The sequence below is a fragment of the Anolis sagrei genome, chromosome 4, assembly GCF_037176765.1.
Source record: "Anolis sagrei isolate rAnoSag1 chromosome 4, rAnoSag1.mat, whole genome shotgun sequence".
Classification (NCBI taxonomy): domain Eukaryota; kingdom Metazoa; phylum Chordata; class Lepidosauria; order Squamata; family Dactyloidae; genus Anolis; species Anolis sagrei.
In genome coordinates, this window is record NC_090024.1 from 207,930,766 (window position 1) to 207,951,356 (window position 20,591).

General features: G+C 39.0%; 1 protein-coding gene across 3 annotated transcripts in view; it reads left to right on the forward strand.

Annotated features, from left to right (window-relative positions):
- Window positions 1-20,591, forward strand: part of MTCL2 (microtubule crosslinking factor 2) — a 94,829-nt gene that overhangs the window by 64,920 nt on the left and 9,318 nt on the right. Inside the window, exons 6-13 of one of the 3 annotated variants that reach the window (XM_060772372.2) lie at window positions 569-742; window positions 2,522-2,647; window positions 3,796-4,026; window positions 5,617-5,724; window positions 6,557-6,724; window positions 15,991-16,242; window positions 17,674-17,739; window positions 19,113-19,183. In XM_060772372.2, coding sequence (XP_060628355.2) covers window positions 569-742; window positions 2,522-2,647; window positions 3,796-4,026; window positions 5,617-5,724; window positions 6,557-6,724; window positions 15,991-16,242; window positions 17,674-17,739; window positions 19,113-19,183 — 1,196 coding nt within the window. The remainder of the gene's footprint in view (window positions 1-568; window positions 743-2,521; window positions 2,648-3,795; window positions 4,027-5,616; window positions 5,725-6,556; window positions 6,725-15,990; window positions 16,243-17,673; window positions 17,740-19,112; window positions 19,184-20,591) is intronic. The other 2 variants (XM_067468141.1, XM_067468142.1) reach the window with 2 other exon arrangements.

A 20,591-nucleotide genomic window follows, 5' to 3' on the forward strand; every position in this document is an offset into this window, starting at 1 on the left:
AGAACATACTGCAAATCGCATCTGGTGTGAAAGAATTGGCCGTCTACAGAGACGTTGCCCAGGGGATGCCCGGATGGCTAACATGACTGTTGTGCAGGGAGGGAAAATCTAACTCAGAATGTGGGTGAAACCAGCATCCTACATGATTTGAGATCTAGCAGAGGCTTCATCTTTGAAGGAAAGGGATTCTGATTGGGTTGCAACCTCCTGAAGCACACTCCGATTTTTCAGAGTTCTATTTTTATGCATGCCCTGGCCCCGTCCTCAAACCCAACTAGCCCCAGTCCCACCCCTGGCACTGCATGGCACCATAACTGGTGTTTGCACATTTTTTCCCTCTTTCTCTTTCTCCCCTCCCTAAACAATCCAGCCCACGTGTCTGCTCATTTTGTGTCTCCTTTTGTTTTCCATGTTGTCTTCTGCCACGGTAGTGAAGCTCCTCTTCCTCTTCATCCTTTTTGTTGTCTTGTAGCTCTCTTTATTGTTCCTGAGACCCATAGTTTTGTTTGTTTTTTCTTTTCTTTTCTGCTCTTTTGGTTTGTTCTCATTAACTTGCCCATGCATGCAGCAGTCTGACTTTAGGGAGGCCCCGGATTGGGATGTTGGGGAGAGCAGGCCCTCCGATCTGTACCGCAGTAGCAACAGCAGCAACACCACCGTCATTGATGTAGATCCCAACGTGGAACTTGGCCGGAGCTACAAGTCGTATCAGCCAGATGAGAAGGACTCTTATGTGTCTGAGGTATGTTCTCATCATCATCCCAAAGCGAGAAAGTCAGGAAATCCCCATGAGACACAAAAAAGACAGCCTTTGTCTGGACCCTGCATCCACCTTGATACCTTCTGTCATATTCAAGCAGATGATTACAAGGTGTTGGATTTGAAGGGATACTTATATGAACCTTAGGAAAACTGCATCTTGTAAGTTGGTAGGTATGAATATAATTTGAAGTCAGGGTCCCTGAGTGCCACCGACTATTCCCCTCCCTTCCACCTCATTGATTTGCTGTTGAATTATCACTGCTATTTCCCTTTGGCCCACTTGTCTCACTGCAGCTGCTGCTGGTGCATGTCCAGATGAAGTACAAATACTCATTTAGTTTACATGTTTCTATATGAGATGTCTGTATGGCTACTGGAGACCTTGAAAAAATGTTTTGAAATCACACTTAACAATGTACTCTTATTTTAAAATAAAAAATGTCCAGATGAAGTACAAATACTCATTTAGTTTACATGTTTCTATATGAGATGGCTGTATGGCTACTGGAGACCTTGATAATTTTTTTTTGAAATCACACTTAACAATGTACTCTTGTTTTACAATTTTGATGAACAAAAGTAAAATAACACCAGGTTGTATTAACAATATATTTCTCAAAATGAAATTACATTGCTTGTTTATTGGGTTACGTATGTTCAGTGGCTATAAGGTCAAAACAACAATCAACAGCTTGTTATAATGTTTTTAGAATACCTTTATATGCCTTGCTCTTCTTTATATGTTAAAACATTTCACATATTTGTGCAACTCCCACAACCAAACAAATTGAATTCCTGTATGCTGGACATATACAGAAGGATACCTGAAAAGGAGTGTTAAAAACATAGGTTATGTTCAGCCTAAAATTGGCTGTGCTGGGATTCTGCAGATTTTGTCTTTGGTTATATATCTATCTAGACATCCAGCTCACATCAGGAACTAACAAGGGAAGTAAAGAATAGTGGGATGAGTGGGTATACAAGATAAGTGGCCAAAGCCTTTCAAGACAGGAGAAAGAAACAAAAACTGAGCAGGACAAAGCCAGAGGTGGGGAGGAACAACTAATCAAACATACGCACAAGGTGTCAGATCTGATCAGTTGATAACAGATATATGTACAACCAACTTATTTTTATAACGTAATACAATGGACCATAACAGAAATGTCCTTTTGGAGTACAATGGGCTGTACTTTACATATTGGCTGTAATCCTAAACTGCATGTGTATAAGATTCCCATACAGATGTTAATGTCCTTTGGGGGATTTGTAGGAGTTGGTATTTCCTTTCTTCCTCTGCAGTGCCAAATCCCCACCTGATTTACTGAACATTTAACACTTTGGGGCACAGGCAAGGTCGCAGAATCATCTTCCTGAAGCTTGATATGAAATGAAGTCTTAAAGGGCTTTGAGTTTCCTTGAACAACAACAACTACTACTACAACAAATGATGACATCAGTTCTGACCTCAGTAGATCTTAGTGTTGATGTCATCATTTCATGTTTGAGTACAGGGTCATAATCAGATGATTCTGCGATCCTTTTTACTCCTGATGAAGTAAGGAATGGCCTTGTGGATCAGGGTGAAAGGGGGTTCAGGTTCTGTTCAGTAAATTAAATGTGTTGGTGCATGGTTCAGCTTAGCTACAATGAGGTATGCAAGATTGCTGCCTTTGTCTTCTCCAGAAAGGCAAGGAAAGAGTAATATATATATGAGGATGCCCCCTTTGATGGTGCTGACTTTAAATTGTCCTTGCAGATCAAGGAGTTGCAACTGGTCCTTTCCGAGGCCAATGAGAGCTTGAGGGGGCAACAGGAACAGCTCTCCCAGGAGAGGCAACTGAGGAAAGAGGAAGCAGAAAACTTCACCCAGAAAATTTGCCAGGTCAGTGAAATTTGCCTAAGGCAACTCTCCAGGCTATGTGAGAGACAGGCAGGAAATGCATATGTGGACTTCAGTACAAGCCTTAGTCCCTACGACTGCTTCAGGCATTCACAACTGCAGCAATTTACAGAAACACAAAGCCCACTATACTGCCTTCTTTGGTTGCTAAGGAAGATTGTTTCTAGATGGTTCTCTTTTGTATTGCCCGTAGCTGGTACCTCTGTACTTCTGGTGTTGGGACCACATTACTCGTTATCCATTTGCAACAAGCATACTGCAATAACATGCCCAAATTACATACTTGGTTGGTAATTAGTGGTTTTATAATAGCCTAACGGAACTGATGGAATCAGTTGTGGACGCAGTTTTTTCCAAATAAAGATAGCCATTTTGGAAAACTTCTGTATGAGACTGACTGTAATTTCTTCCTTCCTCAAAGTTTATTTTGCTGCAATTTGCCTTTTGCTTAGAAATAGTATCAACAATAGGGTTTAACCGAAAGGACCTATGATTGTAGGAGCAATTAAGAATAACTTGGCTTTCCTAGCCTGTCTGATGAAATCCCAGGGCAATACATGTAGGCAGAATACAATAACTAAGGGCAGTTCTTTGAAGCTTTTAATCAAACCACTGAATGTTTTTGTCTTTGAGCATCTCATTGTCTAGCATTCAGCAATCAGGTGTGGTATGAAATACAACCTCCTGAGAGTTTCTGTCACATTTGTAAAAAGATAAAGAATCGAATTTCGAAATCCCTGATTGCAGAAAAAATGGCAAAATATGTATGGTGTCAAAGGAAAGAAATTTAATAAATCAGGCATGTGTGGGTATGGGGATAATGATGATGGCACTGTAGGCCAGAAGTCTTCTTTATGTCTTTTAATTGACACTCCTCCTACTGTACTGTGTTCACACACTCATGATACTTTCAGCCTTCTCTGTCATGGTCCTTATCAATGTAGTTAATTATTTCTTCAAACTGTATATCCCTTTAAAATAAATACTAGCCACAGGAAACTTAAGAAAATATGAATGCCTTGCATACCCAAAGGTTTCCTTGGTCCCTTACAATTTTGAGATTGTATTCATATAATGGGTTAATGGCTCTATTGTTACGTCATTCCACATGTGTCCTGGGCTTTTTTCAGCTGAAGGAAGATCACCAGAAAGCTCTCCTGAGGCGAGAATTTGAGCTGCAGAGTCTAAACCTTCAGAGGAGACTGGAGCAAAAGTTTTGGAGCCAGGAGAAAAATCTTCTGGTAAAAGAATCCCAGCAATTTAAGCAGAATTTCTTGCTCCTTTTCATGAAACTGAAATGGTTCCTGAAGCATTGGAGGCAGGGGAAGATCCTACAGAATGAAGGCAATGACTTCTTGGAGGTATGGCAAATGTTGAGTTTCAGCTTCCCTGCAAAGGACTCAGATATCCTACTGAATACTAAAACAGGCAACAAAGGCCTTTACCATGAGCCTGTATTTTTGTTTTTGTCAATAGCTTTGGTTGTGTTAAGATATGTTATAACTTCATGGTCTCCCAAGAACGGAGCTCTTGTCAACTCAAATTTGGCGATTGTCTCCTGACTTCTGTGTGTCCTTCACTGTTTGGAGGCAAGAGGTGATGTTTAGCCTACTCCAACATGTAAATGTTTTTCTTATAGTACGTCTTGTACATCTTAAAGATCACCCACACAATTCTTCATTTGAGGCTTAAGTCAACTTACTTTTAACTATCTAATGCAAATGTTGATTCCTGACATATACCTGAAGTCTGCATTGACTGAAATAATCATTATGTTTCTTCTATGATGATTTTTTTACTACAGTGACCACACACACAAATCACACACATGCATGCACATAACACAAGAGAGGCTTGAAAAGTCTTTTCAGTGCTACAGACAAATCTGTTTTAAAATAGATATGTAGTGAAATTTCTTTGTGTAGATGCCCTGAGTCCCCCTTTGGGGGTTGAGAAGGGCAGGGTACAAATGTTTGAAATAATAAATGTAGAGAAAGGTGCTTAAGAAAGTCTTCTGGAGTGCCACTTCTACCTGTTTTTTCAGCTGGTGAGCCCCATTCTTGAATGTATCTGTTTTAATCTCACTGCCATTAAGACAGCAGTGAGAAGTGGGATTTATTCATATGGATGAATAAATCAGTGGAACCCCTTTCCACTGTCAAGGGTAATGAATTCATTTCTCTTTAAAGTAGAGTGCACGAACTACAGTTGAAGACCTGGGAACAACAGCCTCTTTTATAATTCACAGCCTGATGTGAAATCCAAATGATGTTTCTGTCTGGGCACAAAAGTACAGAAAGGTACCAGGCACAGAAATTCAAAGAAGAGGGTGACAATGAAAGTAGCTGTAATGATGTGATACTGAGGCATCTGTATGAAGGTTCATGTTCTAGCATTGGGTTGGAATAATGTGGTCCTCCTTATGTTTGTTGGACTGCATCTCTCCAGAGTTCCTGATAGCATAGCTTATACTGAGGAATTCTGGGAGCTGCAGGCTAGCAATGTCTGGAGAGCCACATAATTCCTACACTTGTCTTAGAAGCTCATCTTGTGTTGTAATTCTCTCTTTTTATCAATTTTATCTTTTTATCAACTCTACTAGAACAGTGGTTCTCAACCTGTGGGTCTCTGGGTATTTTGGCCTACAACTCCCCAAAATCCCAGACAGTTTACCAGCTGTTAGGATTTCTGGGAGTTGAAGGCCAAAATATCTGAGGACCCACAGGTTGAGAACCACTGTACTAGAACAGTGGTTCTCACTCTTTTTCCAGATATATTGGAGGAACTATTGTAACTCCAATTGTTGGATACTCTGGAAGTTGAAGTCCAAAAATCAAGTGGGCCAGTGACTGAGAAACCACTGTAGTAGTCCATGTACACTTAAGTTATTTTTATGCATAAAATATGTGATTGCAGACACCTTACTACTACTGGTCTGTTGTTCCCTCCAGGTGAATAGCATGAAAGAACTCTACCTGCTGATTGAAGAAGAGGAGTTGAACCCCCAACAGCAAGCAGATAACAAGACATGTTCAAGAGATACCTGGTCTCAGAACACGGTAAGATAGAATGGATGAGCAATCAATAATGCCCAATAAATCAGTCAAAAGGAAATTAATCCTGCTGGTTTGGAATTTGAGCTGCTTTAATTTTTTGAACAGCAGTAAGAAAAGGAGGCTGAGTTTGGAAAATTTACGATTGCCATGTTGCCTACATGGTTCTGAGAACTGTAGTCCAAGATATAATTTTTCTGAGCTCAGAGTAAGTTTACCTTCTTTTGGGAGTTACCCAATATAACTACACCTGGATTTCTGAAACTGAGCTCTGTACTTAGCAGGATTGTTGAGGTTCATTTTTTCACAGCCACAAAGCCTTAAATAATCATGAAAGAAGTGCTTCGCTTGCATTTTTGTGCTGCTAACTCAACATCCTTTCTGTGTCACATGGGGCCTTTTCACCTGGGTTGCTTCTTTATGCTGGCCGCACCCAGCAAATAAGAGAGGGGTACCTTGTGATGGGAGGAGAGGGGCAAGAGTATCTATTTCTTTTCTCTCCGACTTGTTCATTAGAGTACATTTTGAGATCAGAGGGACAGTTTTGACTACTTTTTAAATTCACGCTTAAATGACTTGCTGTTCTTTATACTTTTACTTTATTTTACTTTGTTCCATTTTTGAATGGATTTTAGCTTGTGTATCCCCACACTTAGTTTGGTACAGTAATGATTAACACATTGGTTCTTAATGTTGTTAATTCAATGTACACAGTTCTTTAAAAAATTGTATTTGATATAGTTTATGAAAGGTGATAACAGTTGTCTACATTGTCCAAAATATTGTAGGCATAGGTGCATGGCTGTCATACATTTTTTCCCTTTTATGTCTCTTACAGCCCAATGAGTATATTAAGACTCTGTCAGATATGAAGGTGATCTTGAAGGAGCTGTGCACAGAGCTGCGGGAAGAAAGGAGAGGAATGAATGAGTTACAGCAGCAGTTTGCCAAGGCCAAAGCTACCTGGGAGATGGAGAGAACTGAACTTAAGTGTCTCATTACACAGGTTAGATATCCAAGAAACACTTTTTATTTTCACAAATCTCTGTATGTAGCTTACCTTCAAAGAAGTTGTCCACCAGATTCGGATGTTTTCATAACTAGGGCTGATCCTTCAGTTAACATTCTCCATTTCCTTTTGCATAGTTCAACTCATGATCTCAGAGTGAGGTTTGGAAGGCCATAGTTTCTCTGATTGGATGTAGTATCAAGCTGTGGCTTGCCTATCCAAGGAGGGTAGGAAATGAAGAGAGGAAGGGATGAGGAAGCATGAGTACACATGGAGCGCACAAACCTGTTCAGTGAGAAGGAAGCTATTGCAGAACATGTGGGTGGAGCCAGCAGGTCTAGGCCAATTCTCTCCTGTGTGATCCTAATTACCTGAAAAATTATACCTAAGCAGTGTGCATATATTGTCTGCTTCAGGCAGAAATACAGGAAACAGAAACTCGGGGATGCTCTCTATCTTTGTTATAGTGTAATACATGTATCTGAGTGACTCATAGAGGGTTACAGGGGCAGAAAATTGGCCTTCAATGCCACTGGAGTTATCCGCTTTAATGGAGGTTGTACAGGTAGTACACACGCAAGTTTGTCTAGAAATAGTTGTGGTACCCTGCTCTTTATTGTGTTTTCCTTCTCTTCTATCTCTTCCCATGTGTGTTACGTATCACACATTTAGCATGAAAAGCTCCTTGCCAGCCAACATAATACCAAGGATAACTTCATTTAGCACTCAGTCTTGGACTGTAGCTTCATGAAAATGCAGTAAACCCCAACCTCCCCTGTCTATGGTTATGCAGGAGCCTGCCTTGGAAATGGCTGAGTTACAGTGTTTGTGGCCAACAAAGAGCTCCCTTCAAAGGAGGCTGCACACCAGCCCCCGGGCTCTGATGATGCTTATGAGGAAACATCCAGCTTTATGGACAAAGAAGTGGCTGTAAAACCTGATCTTGGCCATTCACTTTTTATAAAGACCATCCCTGCATGCAAACTGATTCATAAGGAGGGATTGTTTACAGATCCTATGGCTTTTTAAAGGTTTTAAAAGGTTGCTTCTGCATATGAAAGGAATTTCTGAGTATTCACTTGCAGCATAGTCACCTGTTAATGTGTTTTGTTCTCTTTATTTACTTCTTTTGTTGAAGCAACAGTTGAGTCCACAATGTCTGCCGTGGGAGCTGCTGGGGATGCAAAAAGTCCCTGGTTCATGACTGACTGTTATTATATGAGTAAATGTTTGGGGTTTGAGGAGAGTGTGTGCAGGGCATTGCTTAAGAGTCCTAAGAAATATTTTCCACACCCCTCCTAAAACTCTGGAAAAATTAGCTTTTTTAAAATAATAGCTCTCAGAATCCCCAAACCAATATGGCAATTGGTTTCATTAGATAGATTCAAGAAACTGTAGTCCAAAGAAATATCTTTTTCCAAGGAATGTGTTAGTAAGAATGAAGGAGGAAGAATCTCTTGTTCTCTTTTCTGCCTTCCCTGCCCAAATTGTTTTTCATCTCTTGCATCCATCAGTTTTTCTTTGGATAAAAAAATAGGTAGAGTTTTCCTATTCTGATAGGATGATAGTAATCCATTTATCTTGGTATCCAATAACTTCTGTTCTGATATGTGTTGGAAGAGATACTGAAAACTTACTTTTACATCACAGAGTGCATGTTTTATTCATGTGTCTCTGCATTATTGGTGCCCAACACTTCTGTTTCAGACTGCTTTCATAGCAGTATTATGGGTTGCCCTGGAGGGTTTGAAGTAAAGGGAAGTGAGAAGTCTTTGTCTACATCCTGGCTGGTTTGTGGCTAAAATGAACAACAACAACATTACTCATGTTAAATAGTGAGTCATCCTCCCCCACTTTAATTTTCCTCACACAGAAGTAACTCAGGAAGATCTAAATTAACCTTGGTTTATGCAAATAACACTGTCAGTTTTGGCAGTCATATACACAAAATACTTCTAGCTCAGACTCTGGCCCCATAGTGTCATTCAGATCTCACTTGAACATTTTATCACATTTCAAGCATAGCATCAGAGACATCACATGAATTCCTCTCCAATAAATGAAATAAAGTTTTCAATTTCCCGTCTGTATTTATTTTAATTTATCAAAATATTTATATGCTGCTCTCTGACTAAATATTTCACCATGGTGTACAGTAAAACTAACTCAATTAATTGAAAACAGTGAAAACAATAAGAGCAATTTTAATAGGTTAAAACATATGAAACAATTTAACAAGTGAAAAAAATACAACCAATTCAAATTCAAATAATTTAAAATGGTTAATGGCTTAAAATGCCTTTGGAGAGTGACTGTTTATTCCATTTCTGTTTGTTCCATCTATAGTGTTGCCCCTATGATGTACTTTCCTTACCCCACTGAAAGCCTTACCCCACTGCTTATTTATTTATTTAAAACTTTTATATCCCGATCTTCTCTACCTCCGTAGAGGGACTCAGACCGGCTGACAGCAAGGATTCAATGCTAACACTAAACATCTAAAACATTATACATCGACAGTAAATTAACTAATACATTTAGGATACATTACATAAAAGCCGTTCGCCAATCATGCTTATCCTTTTTGGGCTCCTCTCAATTACATTTTTCTATTCCTACCTCATCCATTTGGCCTGCCAATTCTGTTCGACTTTATATTGTGTTAATTTGCTTTATTTATTTTATTTTGCTACTGTATGTATTTTATTCTGATGTAATTTTTTGCCTGCATTCTGAATTTTATTTTGCTGTTTGTATATTGTATCATGTTAGCCGCCCCGAGTCCCCTCCGGGGAGATGGTGGCGGGGTATAAATAAAGTTTATTATTATTAATAAGCATATACATGTGGGGATTTGTTAAAGAAAATAAGTCAGTTAGGCTGCAGAGACTTTAGTGAACAACTACATTTTCGCTTGATGCCAAAATAACAGTGATGTTGGTGCTGTTTGGGCCTCCAAGGCCAATGGTATTCCATTATTGGTGTGCCACCACAGAGAAAGCCTTGTTGGACTCCAATCCCTTGGCCATGTTGGCTGTATATGATAGAAGTTGTAGTCCAAAACAGTGGAATGACAAGCTGTTGTAGGTGCTAATGGAAAAACATTCAGGTCGCATGCACTGGCTTGAGGCAGTACGGCAGGTTTGTGAGAGTTCTGGACAACAGAGTTTCAGTGTACTTCTCTTTGTTGATAATTACAAGTAGATGTAAAACTTGACTTCCTTTGGAAAACTTTTCAGTCTCACTCTGTATATTCGGGAAAGCAATAGATGAACCACACTTTAAAGAAAGTTGCTGAAGTGAAAGGTGAGGTGAGGCCAGAGACTGAGAATTGAAAAGGGAGGGACAGCCTTTATTTTCAGAAAACAGCATTCATGGATCCAATATAAATAAATCAAAAGGTTTTTAGGTTGACACAACAAGGTGTGAAAAGGAAGAGCTCCAGCGGAGTAACATTGCCTTTCCCTTCCTGCAGCACATCTGCCTGTTGATGCTATTTGATTATTCTAGCATGTGGTTTTCCTTAGTAACTTTTGCAAATGTAGTGTAACCTCCAGATATGTTGGAATATAAAGCCTGTGCCCATGTTCTTCACTGGGGATTGTAAGAGCTATAGACAATGTAGGATGCTTTAAAAGATAATATTGCACCTTAGAATGTTAAAATAACAGAAGAAAAATGTTTAAAACAGAATAATAGCAGTAAAATGACAACAGAAACAAAATAAAGGAAGAGTAAGAGCATAATTTAAAATAACAGAAGCAACATTAGTAAAATATGAATGGAACAGCAAAATATAAAATGGTCTGATTTAAAATTTGGGAGAACGGTAATCTTTTAACTCCATGTCTAAAAGTTGCAAAGATATAGATCATCAATTCTGTATTCCTGAGCAGAGCATAATACAGGGACTGGAGCCACTACTGAGGTGTCTCCACTGTTTCTCTTGTCACTATCCATCTCATCTCAGAAGGCAAGGAGCAGCCAGCTAAGAGACTCCAATGAAGTATTTCCAAGACTTCTTTGTAACAATCCTTACAATGAGTTTTCTCAGATAGAATTCGAAGTGACCCCCTTTTGTTGGCTTTTAGTTCCCTTTCCCAGCCTATTCAGAGATTTCATCAAGATGATTGATCCTGCAAGACTCCATAGTGATGGTTCAGCCCTGTATTGATGATCCGTTTTGTTAGGTGGGCAAAAGCTATTCCATTGTCATAGAAATGTCAAATGGTGTCTGTTCTCTGGGGGCTTTCCTGAAGAGCAATGCATACACTTGACCCCATGTTATTTTCTAGTATTGATTCCTCTTTTCTATAAATATTCCTCTTATAGCCAGCCAAGTGTTCAGTACCTCATGAAGAATCCTGGTGCAGTTTTTGAGCCATTAGTATTTCAGCCTAGATTACTGACATAAGCAGACCCTTAATAGCAGCAACGGAAACTGCATTTTATTGATTCACCACCACTATCTTCTATTTTGCCTCAGATGAAAGGAAAGATATGCAGCATTGTGTTACACCTGGGATCTCTAGGGAAATGTTGGGAAGCCAGTAATAGGCATTTTGTCCTTGTTCAGGGTTATAGGGATAAATAATGATATCTTGGTTTAAACTGCCATAGAGAAATGTACCTGGCTGCCTCATGGTTTGCACCATTGGGAGATGCTGAACCTGCCCTGAACCAGACTAAATAATGTGAGCATGATGTATATCTTCTAGCTGAGAATAGGAATTACATTTGTTTTACCTTCTGAAGTAAATGTGAATCTCATTTGAAGAGTCAACCAATTTGTGATTCATAAGCATAGTCCGCCAGATAAAATTAAGATACAACTCACTAGAACCACAGTATAAAAGCATTTGAAATAACCGCAGCAATCAAAATCTTAAAGAATAATGGGCATCTGGTCAATTAAAATTATATACTTCTTTATTTTGACTCTCCCTGATCCTGTTTTCTCATTACACTTACAATGGTAATCCTGTGGCAGTCAAGAGATAGTTACCAAGTTGAGGCATACTGTGCTGCATTTTGTATGTTATGAATGCTGAAATTGCGTGATTTTAAATCATTGGTTTTAAAGGTTTTATTGTGTTTTGATGCTTATGTTTTTATTATGTGTATTTTTGGCATTAATTGTTGGCTATATATGTAAGCTGCCTTGAGTGTCTCCCTATGGAGTTGAGAAAGATGGGGTATAAATAGAGTAAATAAATAAACACTAAAATGTGAAAGTGATGGGAGAAGCGGTTTCCTTGAGCAGGAATTTCCTTCTCAACGTTTTCTTGTAATTGAAGTTGCCAATTAGGCTTTTATTTGCAAGCTTATTTCATGTTACAGTACATGAGTTGCTTATTTGCATTAACAGATATTAACTTACATCAGAAATTATTCACATTTCTGAAAAATTGAGAAGCAACCCCCCCCCCCTCCATTATAATGGTTATATAGAAATCTGGCATTCTAAATTCAAAACTCTGTCAAATTGTGTCTTCTGAAGATGTCAGCCACAGATGCTGGCAAAACGTCAGGAGAAAATGCTGCTAGAACACGGCCCCCGTGTCAGCTAGCATTTTTAGCTGTTCACACAAATAGGCAGTGATGTAGATTGACAGATAAGCTTCTGTTAACAAGAAGAAATGAAATTACTGGTGCATGTTTTAAGTAAACACTGAATCTATTGTAGTAATTGTCATGGGCATGTTCAAATGGCAATAGGATTTAAGCATTAATATTGCTATGTTAGTTTGTGGCCTTCTTCCAGTCTGCTGTGTCAGATACTTCATTTTATACTAGCATTTGCTAGTACACATTATAGGGCAGGAATTGGGCTGTGTAATGTTCATGGTGGATTCTTCAGGCTTGTGTGTGTATATGTGCCTTCAAGTTGCCTGTCTACTCATGGTGACTCCATGAATTTCATAGGGCAAGGAGTACTCAGAGATGGTTTTGCTAGTTCCTACTTCTGAGATATAGCCTACAGTATCTGGCATTCATTGGCAACTCCCATCCTAGTACAAACCAAATCTGACCCTGTTTATCTTTCAAGATCAGACAGGATCTCGTGTCTTTAGGCTGCTACCTGGATGAGATCATAGATAGCATGATAGTGCTTTTGTCAAATTATCAGTTCAGAGGTTACTGTTCAGTTAGTTTTCCTCCCCTGATCTGGGTTCTTCAGTGTACCGTTGACTGAATCAGGGAGAAAGGGGGATAGAATTCCAGAATTATTAGTCCCTTGCCATCGTAATAATCTCTCACATGATTTATAGAATTAGATGGGAGTTTAGGCCTGATTTCAAGGGCTGTGTCAAGTTTACAACAATAAAGTCTCAACAAATAGCCCATTTGCTGGTACTTTCCTCTGGAGATGCCGTTGTTAGATCTTCCATGGATCCCCCTAGATGCCCATTATCTAGTTACTCACCCAGAATGGCATCTGTACTGATCTGCTGTTATGCATAAATGCAGCAAACATGTCCCAATTATTATCTGATTAGAATAATCATTTCCTCTTCAGCTGTCTGAACTGTCAGGTGCCAGGGGGCCTGGGAATAGGGACTTCTGGAATTAGCTCACTATTCTCTGGAGCTCTTGCAAGAATGTGATGCTTTTTCTTACTTGAAGCCTTTGTTTAACTTGATTTTGTCCTTAGACAACTAACCTCTCCCTCACTGTAGTTGCACAAGTAGGCCACAAAGAAAGAGACTTCGGCTAATTCTTCATTTTTAAATTGCGTATGCTATTGTGCTTTCCCAATCTCTGAATCGGCAATGCTCAAGAATGTTACCCCCAAGGGGTCTTCTTGCTCTTAACGCTAATCTTTCCAGACAGCAAATTAAGCAAAAGATTTCCTTGACATTAGCATGTAGTTTAGCCTCTTACTAGCCTCTCTTAAGCAGTTGTGGCAGAAGCTGCTGTCTCACTTTTAATCCACTATCTGCAAAGAGGACTTTTGTGTACTCTGGATGACCATAATTCTTGGTTTTGTTTTTGTAATTCTTGGTTTTATATTTGTAAATTGATACTTTATGAGAATCATGATTGTGAGGCTCTGCCTGCCTAAAAGAAAATCAAGTTGAATTCCTGACCTCATTCTTCCTGGGATTTTAGGTCAAATATTATTATTATTATTATTATTATTATTATTATTATTATTATTATTATTATTATTGTGGTATTTACTTATACCTCTCTTTATCTCACCAAAGGGGACTCAAAGCAGCTTGGCATAAAAGCATTAGTATACAATTTAAAATATACAAATATTTTAAACAATAAAAAAGAATTAGACACAAACAGCACTAAAAAAATTCACAGTTAAAATCCATCAAAGCATATTCACAATTAAAAACCAAAGCTTAGAAAAGTTACTTTTTGAACTATAGATCCCAGAATTCCCCAGCCACCAGGTTTGTTCATCTAATTTGGAGATCTCTATTGTTATTTCTTATGGTGCAGTCTTGTGCAAGTCATAACAGCCCCTAGGCCCCCCCTTTTGAATCTGTTTATAATTGGAAAGTCTCAGATAAGCTGTTGGATCTGTTCAGATTTGCAAGTGAATGTTGTTGCAACAACAATATCCCATTCATACCAGGGTGATTTACTTGGTAATTTCTTATAAGGATTGTATGAATTTTGAGTTGCTCAGTTGTTCTGACTTCTTCCCTCACAGTAATCTACATAATTTCACACTTGATATTTCTTCTTCCTGTTTTTCACTCATTAGATGTTTATCATCATAGATCAAACCTATTTTCAGACCATGATGAGCATTACATGCTTTAGAAACATGTTATCAGTGGGAGGTGAGAGAGGTGATAATTGTTATCCTGGAAACTGTTACAAACAGATAAACAAAAACTCTTAATTTATTGCTTTCAGGAACATCTAGCATCAGTTGTATTTTTTATTTATTTATTTATTATTTATTTATTTGATGCATTTATTAACCGCCATTCTCAGCCCTTTAGGGCGACTCATGGCGGTGTACACACATATAAAAGACAATTTACAAAGAGGCAATTACAACAACATATAAACTACATAACAATTACAAAAACTACACTAAAAATCCGCTTCGTCTCATAGTGGAATCATAACCAATCTCATATTCCTTGTTCCATTCCAGTCATCTTTACCACATTGTTATAGCACTTAATTAAATGCCTTCTCGAACAGCCATGTCTTGAGGCTTTTTCGGAAGGACATGAGGGAGGGCGCCTGTCTGATGTCTGCAGGGAGAGTGGACCACATCTACCAGAATTCCATAGTCAGTACTACTTTTGTAATCCCAAAAAGTAACTTTTTAATGCTGTGCCTGGCATTATATCTATTTATTATTATATTTATTTATTTAAAACTTTTATATCCCTATCTTCTCTACCTCCGTAGAGGGACTCAGATCGGCTAACAGCAAGAATTCAATGTTAATGGTAAAAACCTGTTAAAACATCATACAGTTAAAAATACATATAAGATAAAATGCATATAAACCATTCGCCAAGATAAAATCATGTCCAACTCAATCCGCACATTGTGGTCAATAACTTTAGTCAATTACCGGTCTCAGCCATCACTCTGCAAATGCCTCGTTCCACAACCATAATTTTACTAGCTTCCTAAAGGTCAGGAAGGAGGGGGCAGACCTAACCTCATTTGGAAGACAGTTCCATAGCCGGGGGGGGGGGGGGATACCACAGAAAAGGCCCTGTCTTTCATCCTCACCAGATGCGACTGCGAAAGTGATGGGACCGAGAGCAGGGCCTATCCGGAATATCTTAACGCTCTTGATGGTTCATAGGGGAGAATATGTTCAGACAGGTAAATTTCCAGAGATGTATTCCAGCTAGTCCAGTGGAAATATCCCCTAGATGATGTTCTTTATTCTCACAGCACCTCTCAAAGGCATGAAGCAAATAACAATTTGTTTTGATGTAGGTTTGGGTTTAATATATTTATGCATAGAGGAAAGATAATTTTGTGTGCATATGCCTTCAAGTTGCCTGTCAACTTAAGGCAGCCTCATGGACTTCATAGGATTGTCTTTGGTAAGAAATATTCAGAAGTGGTTTTGCCAGTTCCTCCCTCTGAAATATAACCTACAGCACCTGCTGTTCCTTGGCTGTCTACGTTGTTCTTTGTACTATTTCTTCTACTCTGAGGCAGGGCAAAATGTGGTCTACAGGTCATATGTGAGCTGCCAGACCCTAGAGTGTTTTGATTTGCTTTTCTTCATATTGTTACTCTCTTTGTTTTCACAGCTGGAATCCAAGACTGGGAAAAGCCTGACAGAGCGTGCACCCTCTGACTGGAAATCAGCTCTGAAGAGGGAGCGAGAGGAGCATCAACATCTCCTGGCTGAGTCATACAGTGCTGTTATGGACTTGACCAAGCAGCTGCAGATTAGTGAGAAGAACTGGGACCAGGAGAAGCTGGAGCTCCTGAGCCATTTTAAGGATGAACAGCAGCAAATGGAGCAACAAGTGCGGGAACTGCAGAACAAAATCAACCAGGTTGGAACTGAGTGTGCATCTTGTGTGTTATATATACGAAGATGTACTGTACTGATGTGTTGCATCGTGAGTGTCAACAGAGATAGTTAGATAGACAGACCTACTTAGCCACCATGGTGATGTGGTTGCCAGAGTACTAGGCTGAGGCTGAAGAGTTTGAATCTCTACTGTTCAATAGTTGTCTTTCTCTGAGTTATCTGCTTTCCAGGATTGTTTTGAGGAGGAACAAAACCGTGCTCCTTTGAGGAAGGGCATGATAAAACAAGTGACCAATAAGCACATGCATAGAGTGAGGCATATGTAACCTGTAGACCCCAGGTTGGCAATGTGCAGCATTCTTGATGTTGAACTTCAGTTCCTGTGAGCCTTAGCCAAAATAGCCATTAGCCATTGGTGAGGAGTCCCAATTCAACATCTGAGGAAGTCTGTTTTCCCTGCCCGTGCCATAGACCTTAATGTTCCTAGTAAGCTGGGGAATGCAGCTCACAGAATCGCAATCAGCATATTGATTGGTCATGCTGGTTGGTAGATTCAGGGAGATATAATTCAAAAATGAGTTTTTCCACGCTTTGATTAATACATACAATACATGAAGTAAAGGGGTACACTTGGCCATGTGTGTGCTTTGTAGCAGCACTTTTGATGACTGTGTGAAGGGGACCTTTTGCACACATACTTTCTGTAAGTGGAAACAGTGAGCCAGTTAGGATCTTCTATACTTGTAATCCCTCTTCACACAGCCACTTAAAGGATCGTTGTCACAGGTGCTGGGCTACACAGGACAACTCAACAACCTCCTTCACACATGCTTTCATTAAATAAGAGAATTCAGGTGAATCTGAACAGTGAAATATAGACATAGATGTTCCATGAAAAAAGAACCAAAGCAGAAAAGTTGAAATGCTGCAAAAAAATTGCACCCAAATTCCAACTAATGTACACATGACAGTATGTATTGTTTATCTCAGTAGACTATATGTGAGGCATCTAAATTAAATGAGACCCTCCATCACAGCAATCCCACCCTCTGTAGGTTTTCCATGTTTGCCAATGGCTGGGTAGAGCCATTTGCCTTCTGGTAGCACACTAAACATACTTCTTTGCCAGCCGCTAATGTTCTATTGATGCACCCTCAACCTGACCCTCAGTCACAATAGATCCAAATCTAGATATCTGCCCCTAAGCTCATTTTTGTACTACAGATTGATTTTTGAATAATATAACTGCCAGAAATAAATAGGTCCTGTAAGGGACAACCAATAATCACCTGGTATTGCCATGTCAGTGGGAGGTCCCTGGAGGCAACTGAACTTCGCAATGTTTCAGAAAGTTTTTTTTTCTGTTTCAATGACACTCTGAGGACAAATATACTCTTTCATGTAGGCCTATTTCACTTGAATTTTGTTTTTATATTCTGCTTTCTGGCTGCAGAAGGGAACTGACCGATGGGCTCTGAAAAACTCTGAAATGGAGAAGCACAGCAGTAACTGGAAAGAGGTAAACTTAAAGAATTGGACCTTATCTAAAATGGCTAATCAGTTTAGATTAAGATGATCAGTGTTGGGACTGAAATAAGGGTGGGTGGATGGAAATTATAGAATTATTATGGGAACAAACATAAGACAATGGCTACCTGCAGTGCTTGTGACATTTGACTTGGTGCTGTTGGACCCAGAATTTAGACAGACCTTGTTCCAGATTCAGAAAGGTGTGTCCTTAATGAGAGTTACTAATCTGAGGCAAGAAAATTAATTCCTTCAGAGGCAGATGTCATCCTGGATGCCTCTAAAATGTCTGGCAAGGAGAAACAAGATAGGGCTTTTTTGGTCTTGACGGGAATGGTTTTAAAAACTGCAGGGAATTAAAACAAATTCAACTCTGTATTGTCAAAGGTTTTCATGGCAATCACTGGATTGTTGTAGGTTTTTCGGGTTGTATGGTCATGTTGTAGAAGCATTCTCTCCTGACATTTTGCCTGCATCTGTGGCAAGCATCCTCCGGGGTTGTGAGGTTCAACTCTGTCTCCAGCTTTTCAACTCTGTCTACGGCTTTTCTGGGAAGTGCAGTGCCTGTTGAATGTATCTGAAATTAAAGGCACAAAGCTTTTGTCAAGAAAATGCTGAACATGCAGCTATTTTGAGTCTTTTTTTTTTTACTGAAAATGTAGTTGGCGCTAGATCCAACTGGGCCCTTTTCTCATGATGCAGATAGGTAGCATGTTTATATGTGTACAGATTGGGACCAAAGCTAAAGGTCAAACTAGAGTGGTCCCATAACATGGAGTTACAGAGAAAACAACAGGGATTGAAACCCCAGTATGGCCCAAACACAGAAGAGATAGGTTCTTTGTCTCTTCTGTGCCTGGTCCATACTAGCGCTTCAGTTCCTGCTTTTTTCTCTGTAACTGCTTGTTATGGGACCATTTAGTTTGACCTTGAGAAAAGTTGAATTCCATAGCTAAAAGATAAGGCATTCCAAATGGATGGACCCTACAATAGTGGTGAGGAACCTATGGCATTGAGTTTTACCATTGATTGGGCTCACTGGGGCTAATAGGAATTGAAATTCAGCCACATCTGGAAGATCACATGTTCTTTTCCCTGTAGTATTTACTGATATCCTCACTTTCAACAAGTATGGTATGCTCTTGGATTGAGCTAAAGTATCTTACCTTTCTGTCCTTTATGATGACCATGAGAGTAAAAAGCAGGAATTGAATTCTTTGTTTTATATTTACAATTCTTTTAAACATTTAGACAAAGAATTCACATGTGAAGGTGACATTCCCGTTTCTTTATCTGAGATGTTTAGATCTGTCACAGTGTTGCAAGGCACAACTGATGATAAAGGCCTCTCTGATGTTCTTTCAGACTCTCAATGAGAAAATCACTGACAAAGAAACTGTTTCCGAAATTGACATGAAAGCAAGTAACTTAAAAAGGTGAGATGTGTGTAGAACTGCTTGCAAAGTATACTGACCAGTTCATACCTTTTCTGTTCCTCTCCAAAAGAGATTAAAATAGTCAGTAGGCATCTCTGCCTGCATGACTTTGGATAGAAGTACATCCAGGCCCTGAAATGTCGCAGCAGTGACTTCATCTGTTCATGCATCTAGTTGGCTGTACCTGAAATCACAGAGAATTTTCAATCAACTTTATAACTGACTGAAAAATTCATCACTTACTTACCTATTTACTTCATAAAATAGATTTCTCTGGGCAATTTAAAAGAGTGGCAGAGAAATAATACGTAATACAAGAAAAACATTGAAATACAATATACTGACAAAGCATAAAATATGGATACAAAAATCAAAACAATTGGGTGGAAGGACCACATGTCAGTGCAGGGAGCAGCTTGATAAACTTTGAGTAAGGAAAATACATGTAGTCTTCTCTTGGTTAAGCATTCTAGAATTATAAGGCCATGACTGAAGAAGCCCTTTCTGTTGTTGCCATCCTCATGAAACCTAGAATGAGAGGTCACTTGAAGAAAGGTTCTCTTATATGAAGATAGGTACATATGAGAAGATAGTGGATTATTCTCATGTATGTCAAATTATATGGTTTTTCATCCAAACCTCAGTCTCCAGTGACTACAACTCCACATTCACATCAACAATTAACATATAATGATTTTCTTAGTCAAATAGATTGCATATTCAGTAGCATATTAAAGTGTAAGCTACCTGTATTCCTTAGACAGATGATGCTACAGGGACTGTAATTTGCATCCTCTTGATTAAATGTGGAAAAATGTTTTCTTTTTAGCACTGCTGTCTTTCAAGCATCAATTATTTAATTTAACCGGTAGTCTTCATTGTGTCCCATGTAATTGATATTTAGGGCAGCTCTAAAAATGGTAATGGATTCATCCAATCTGACTCTGAACAAAAGAGTACCCAATAAACGGCAAATTGAAATGTTTCCTTAAACCTATTTGGGTGTATAGGGGACACCACTTCTCCTTTGGAATTCTTCAGCAGACTGAGACTGAGGATTTGGGATGTTGTACCCCATAAAAATGTTGCACTCTTGTAATCCATGTAATACATCTTGCTCCATATAAACAGATTCATTAACATTATTGGGATTCTCTGCATTCTGTATATGTGTGCAGTGCACATATTATAGTTACTGTCAGCTTTGTTTTATCGAAACATATATTCTTTTTATCTTACCAAATACCAAATTTTCTGTTGAAGAAGCAAAGTCCTGGCATGTGTCTACTTATTAACTGAGGTATACTCATAATGTCAAGGACTACTGAAACAGTCCCGACAAATTCTGTACATTTTGACATTCTTCAAGATGCGCCATATTTTCCCTACTTTCCCAGGCATCTTAGCA